Genomic DNA, 6,263 nt, shown 5'->3' on the forward strand with positions numbered 1-6,263 from the left:
AAATCGCGGGCAGCCTAAAAAAAAACCAAGAGACAGAGAAAGAAAAGAATGGCGCATTCCCGTTTCCAGCACCACCCCCACAGGCGCTGAAGAGGCGTTTGCAGAGCGGCAGTGCGGCAGCGGGGCAGGGTCCGGCCACGCTCCGCTGGGGAGCAGGTGGCAAATGCCCCGAGGGGGCTGACCCAGGCACTCCCCTCTGCCCCCATCGCATTCCCTTCCCTGTCCCCTCGCCTTCCTCTCCCACAGTTCGCACTGCGTCACCGCCACGGGACGGACCGAAGGACGGAGCGGCCCCGATGTTCCCGGTCCGTGCGTCCGTGCCGTCGCGGCGGGGCGACGAGGGCGTGCCCCGCAGGTCGGCTGAGGCCGGAGCATCCCTCGGGCGAGTGAAGCAGCCGCACGTCTGGTTAAATTTCTAAATTTTATTATAAAATAAAAGCAGAAATATCTTCCAAAGAATGTATTCACATAATATAAACAATAAACAAAACTAAGGTCGAGTGACTTGCGGTTGATACTGTCGGTTAGGTCTAAACTTGAGCAGCAATCCTTCTTCCCTGCCCGAACCGGGCCGGGCCTCCCCTCCTTCCCACCCTGCAAATGGCGAAAGCACCACACGGCTGAGGCTGAAGCAGCCGCCTCTTTGCATAGCGTCAGCTACAAGAAGGTTACAGAGTCTGCCTAGTGCGTGTTGCTGCTATAACTTGACTACAACTTTTGTATTCTTAGTTGCGATTGTACATCGTACACCTGCCGCGGATACATAGCTACAATAGGATAACGGGAGCGATGCGGGATTCCAACCGGGATTCCTTCCCAGCCCCCTTCCCCCCCAAAACCACCGCGTTCCTCTAACGCGCACGGAGCGCGCCGGTAGGTGACTGAACCGAGAAAGTCGTGAGGAGCTGCGGTGCGGCCCGGAGGGGCAGCCCCGGCCCTGTCCCACCGCTCCGAGCTCTCCCCGGGGCTTCTCACAGTGCTATTGCCCACGGGGCCCGGACAGCAGCCGGGGGGCGCGGCACGGCTCTGCCGCTGAGGGTTTTGTCATCGCTTACAGTCTCTGGTAAGATTAAGAGGGAAAAATAAAGGAGGAAAAAAAAAAAAAAAAAAAATCGAGAGAGAAAAAGAGAGAGTAAAGGAGGTGCGAAGGAGGGAGCGTGTACGCGGTTTTAAGAGCCCAGATCGACCAGGTTGGATGACATGGGGTTGAGGATGGAGTCCTGCAAGCTGTGGTGGTGCATGGGGTCGGCGCTGGGCACGGGGATGGCGCTGGGGCCCTGCGGGTGGCCCAGGCCGTGCAGGGGCTGCAGCCCCGGGTTGGAGCCGAGCAGCAACGCGGGGCTGGAGGAGGTGTGGTCCGGGGTCCCTGACGGCGTCTTCTCGTCCTCCGAGCTCCCCAAAACTGTCTTATTCCCGTTCATTGACGCCGAGAGCGGGTTGTGGCTGTTGGAGTTGGAATTCTCGTTGTTTTCCCTAGAGGAAACACAAAAGGGAGGGAAGTCACCGGGTGGCACCGCGGGAGCGGGACCGGGGAGGCGGCCGGGAGGTGCGGAGCGGCGCGTTTACAAACTGCGGACCTTCGGGGCCTCAGCATCCGTCGCAAAGGTCTGAGGGCCTTCGGGCGTGTCGCTCGGGGCTGCCGCTCGCCCTGCGGAGTGGTACTGAGCCCGAATGATATTTTCTGCGCCCGTCCATCGCAAAGAGATACACGGCGCGGGGAGGGAGCAAGTGGGGAAGAAAGGGAGGGGAAGAAGAAGGCAAAGAAAAAAAAAAAAGGGCAGTTTGACTTTACAACTGCTCTCCGAGCTGAACTGGAACTCGGCTGCGGCTTCCCGCGGGAAGGCCGAGTGGTGTTCCGCGTTAAATCCTTCCTTTTGCTGAAGTAAGCGGACATTTCCCCCCCTCGTTCTAAGCTTAAACCTCAAAACATCGCCCAATAAGGAAGCTCAGGCAGAGCCCACAGCTCTCTCGCCTCTCTCCGAGCTCTCCCGTCCCCCCCGAGGCGGCCGCTCCCAGCGTCAGAGGGCTCAGCGCGGGGCCCCGTTGCGGGCGGGGGGAGCCGGTCCGGGGGCCGCCTACCTGAGGCTGCCGTTCGTGGGGCGCGGGCTGTGTCTGGATTTAGCACCCGGGAAAACACCGAGAAATGGCTGGAGGCTTGCCAAGCCCCTTAGAAATATGTTTTTCTATTTTTTTTTTTCTTCCCCGAAATAAGAGGGGTAAGATGGGGTTGGAAGTGACCGTCCTGTCAAGTCTAACACAACTTTCAGACGTAGTCCCTGCAGACACAGCTCTGCCTGAAATCCTAAAGGCATTTCTAGAGTATTTAGGAGCCTCTGTGGGAGCAACAACGCGCTGCGTGCGGAGGGCCCGAGCCCGGAGGGTTTCCTCGGGAGCATCGCACCGGCATTGGCTGTTCGCTGAGGGCCGCGGGATGGGGCTGAGACACTTTATGCCAGAAAAATAAAAATAGAAAAGAGAACTCTGTTCGAACAAGTCGCTCGAGTGAATGGCAATCCCATTTTTCCCAGCGCCCGGAGGGTAATATTAGGTGGAGCGTATTTTTCAATGTCAAAAATTCTTATTTGTCTCTGGAGACTTTTAAAACTTGATTCCTTTGGAAAAAAAGAAAAAAGAAAAAAGAAAAAGAAAAAAACAAAAACAAAAACAAAGGAATGGACTAAGTGTAATCTTCATTTCCTTTTTTCCTTTGGATATTCGAAGGTGAGTCCCTGCTGTCAGCAATAAATGGGATCTCTGACATGTTGTAAAACCAACGCTTACGGGGATGTGGGAGAAAATTAAAGCCCCGGCGCTGTCTGTGGAGACGCACGGAGCAGCCCGGCGCAGCCATTCCCGAGCGGCGTTGGGTGGACGCGTGGAAAGAGGTCCCCGAGGCCCGGACCCACGGGCGACTTCTGAGCCGTCCACCATCGCGCGGTCAGACCGTGCGGGTGAGCTGAGAGGGGGCACAGCACAGTCAGAAGACGTTTTGTTCTCCCCCGAGAGCCGCCGTCCCGGGGCACGGGAACGGCTGGGGAAATCCCGAATACCCGAGTACATAGGCGTTAACCTTCCCCCGGCAGCGGATGATCCCCCCGATACATTTAACGGGAAAATCACAGCGTCCGAACTACGATCGTTACAGTTATATCTATATCTAAGTACGAATCCATGAGCACCTCGCCGGGAAGCGAATACAAACTACAACGTAACGAGCACGGAAAGAGATCGCTCCCTTCGGCCTCTGCCTCGCGCAGGGAGCCGGCAGCAATCTGCGGGCCGCCCCTTTTCCTTCGGGCTTCGGAGCCGCTCGGCTCCGCCGTCCCGTAACCCCGGGCCGCCCACAGGGACGCGCTCCGACGGCTGCCGCACGGCGCTACTCCCGGAGCTCTCGCCTCCTGGCCGGGCCTCGTCGAGGCCGTCCCGGCGAAAGCGCAGCCGGGATGGGGGAAGCCGCGCGGGCCCCGCCGACACCGCTACGCCTCTTGGGCGGCCCTCGCAGCGCGGGGCGGCATCCCCGGGACGGGGAACGCGGGCGCGGGGTGAGCCGTACCTTTCCTTGGCCTCGGCCGCTCGGTCCCGCTGCCGGCGGTTCTTGAACCAGTTGCTGACCTGCGTGGTGGTGAGGCCGGTGGCCTCGGCCAGCTCCCGCTTCTCACGGGGGGACGGGTAGGGATTGTGCGCGTACCACTCGCGGAGGACGCTGCGGCTCTTCTCCTTGAAGCAGTAGCTGGTCTCCTCGCCGTCCCAGATGGAGCGGGGCAGCGGGAACTTGCGGCGCACCCGGTACTTGCCCACCGCCCCTAGGGGTCGCCCCCGCAGCTTCTCCGCCTCGATGTAGTGCGCCTTGAGCCAGAGCTGCTGCAGCTTGGGGTGGTTGTGCGCCGAGAACTGGTGGCTCTCCAGGATCTTGTAGAGCTCTCGGAAGTTGCCCCGATGGAAGGCCACCACGGCCTTGGCCTTCAGGACGCTCTCGTTTTTGTGGAGGTGCTCGCACGCAGGGAGGGACCAGAGGAACCGCCCCAGCCGCTCGATGTTGCCGCCTTGCTGGAGCACCTCGCAGACGCAAGCCACTTGCTCTTGGGTGAAGCCAAAAGTCGGGAGCATCGACATTGTGAGCCCTGCCCCGCCGCGCACCCTACGGCCGCTCGGTGGGGCGGCGGGCAGCAGCCGGCATGCGGGGCCGGCCCCGGGGCAGTGGCGCCCGGCGGGGCCCGGCGGGACTCACGGTCCGGCGCGGGGGACCGCGGCCATCGGCGGGGCCCGGCCCCGGAGCGGGGCGCGGGGAGCTGCTGAGGAGCGGTGCCGGAGTCGCGGAGCCCGAACACGGAAGGCTTTTCCCCGGCCGCCTCCTTTTTGTAAGTCCGAGTTGCGAGAGTAACTTTGTGCCTCTTTTGTCTCCTATCTGCAGCGCTCGTAGCGGCCGCGGCTCTCCCACCCCCACCCCCCTCGGCCGCCGGTTTGGGATCTCCCTGCTTCCCCCCCACCCCCCTCCGCCGAAAGATCCCACATAATATAGCGGTAAAGTCCCGCTCCCTCTCTCCTCTCCCTCTCGGAGTTTTCCCCCCTTTCTTTCTCTCTCTCTCTCTCTCTCTTCCCCCCCCCTTTTTTTTTAATAATATTATTCTAAGCTGGCATGAAAAGTGATTATCCGCGCTGTGATTGGTCCGGTTATCTGACCCGAGGACTGCCAGGAGAAGACAATAGTTTTAGTCAAATTATTTGCCATGGTGACGCTGTCAATCAGGGGTAACCCGATCTGTTTTGAGGTGGCTCCCCGGCTGGGTTGACAGATTGCTCAGATCCACTCCGAGGCGGCCCCGCGAGCTGAGATATTGGCTGGCGAGGAAGAAACTGCCGCCGGGATTGGCGCTGCGGGCGCCCGTCGGGAGCGGGCAGTGGGGAGCGCTGAGCCGCCGTCGGGGCTCCGCAGCCCGGGCTCTGTTCGGCCCCTGCGGCTGCGCTGGGGAGGAACAGCCGGGCGGGCCCATCTGAAAGTTTCTTTCTAAATGCACTTAACACCCTTTCAGACGCACAGCGACAACTGTCGCAATGGGCTTTACGGGGAAGGGACCTCTAGGGTACAATAGGGACCCTGTTCACCACCGGAGTACCGTCACAGGCCGGCACTACCTGCTCGCCGGGCCCCGGTCAGGCATGGCCGTGGCGGAGCACAGCCTAGATGACTGCAGCCCCGCTAGGTGAGCCTTTTCGGCCGCCGAGCTTTTATTTCTGCTTCGTTTTTAGCAGCGTGCCGGGATATTTTCACCCAGGGGCACGGGGAAAAGTTAGAAGTTCTTCCCGTAGCGGAGCTGTTTCCCATCGTCCACGCATGCCCCACGCACGGCAATTTTAGTTCAGTGCCTGTGCGGGGAGGGGAAAACTTTTGCCTCTTCCAGTCGCTCTCGGGGCACGCAGCGAACGCGGATGAGCTTGTGCGGGCCGAACGGGAGTGGAGCGGCCAAGCAAGGGTCCCCGAGGTGTCTGTGGACCTCTCGGTCGGACGGTAACTGGAAGTCCCAGCTTCGCGCACTCGAAAGGAACCCCTCGACCCCAAAAGTAGGACGCTTCTCACGCTCCTTAATGCTTCAGTTGTGGGGAAAGAACGATAAGAATAACGAAACCAAGCTCTACGCCATTTACAACACCAACTGGAGAGCTGTCTGCAGCTGTGGGTTCCCGACACGAAATCTTTTTGACACCGCCCGGCTGCACCCCAGAGCTCTAGGGGCTGACGAGGCAGCAGGCAGCGGGCTCCCATCCCCGCAGTCGAACCCCCGCGGCAGAAGCCGGGCCGGGCACAGCTGCTCCCCCGGGGAGACGAGGGCGGGCGGCGGCGGCGCGGCCCGGACACTCCTGGCGGCTGCCGGCCCGGAGCCGCCCCAGTGTGAAGGGCGGCGGGGGGGAGACAGGAGGTGAGGGGTGGGGGAGCGAGTCGGAATCCTCCAGCCCCACCGCATCCGGGACGCTGTGTGGCTGGGTTCGCTTGGGTGAGCTCCGCTTTGGAAGCCGCACGCCCTCCTACCTGCCCGAGACGCTCCCGGGGGTTGCTGTGCAAAACTGTGTAAGGCTCGGCCCGGGACGCGGAGCTGAGGGAGGCCGCCTCTGCAGGGCATGGGGGAGACGCAGTGCAAATTCGTTTCAAACGAATTCGGGAGTGTCAGTGGCGGCTCAGTATTGCCCTCTCTCACGGGTCTCCCTCCGCACCCCATAGAGAAAAAGCGGTCCGGGTCTCAGCGCCGGCCGACTTCAGTAGGGCTTAA

At 61.1% G+C, this 6,263-nt stretch overlaps 1 protein-coding gene across 1 annotated transcript; it reads right to left on the bottom strand.

Annotated features, from left to right (window-relative positions):
* Positions 1-426: 426 nt before the first annotated feature.
* Positions 427-4,253, bottom strand: SIX2 (SIX homeobox 2). Its single transcript, XM_090135171.1, has 2 exons — positions 3,554-4,253; positions 427-1,473 (listed from the first exon to the last, which is right to left on the bottom strand). Exons 1-2 carry the CDS (start codon positions 4,111-4,113, stop codon positions 1,170-1,172), a joined length of 864 nt encoding a protein of 287 aa, XP_089991297.1. The 5' UTR covers positions 4,114-4,253; the 3' UTR covers positions 427-1,169.
* Between the last annotated feature and the right edge of the window lie 2,010 nt (positions 4,254-6,263).

This window comes from Phasianus colchicus, chromosome 2 (assembly GCF_987193195.1).
Source record: "Phasianus colchicus chromosome 2, bPhaCol1.hap1.1, whole genome shotgun sequence".
NCBI lineage: Eukaryota > Metazoa > Chordata > Aves > Galliformes > Phasianidae > Phasianus > Phasianus colchicus.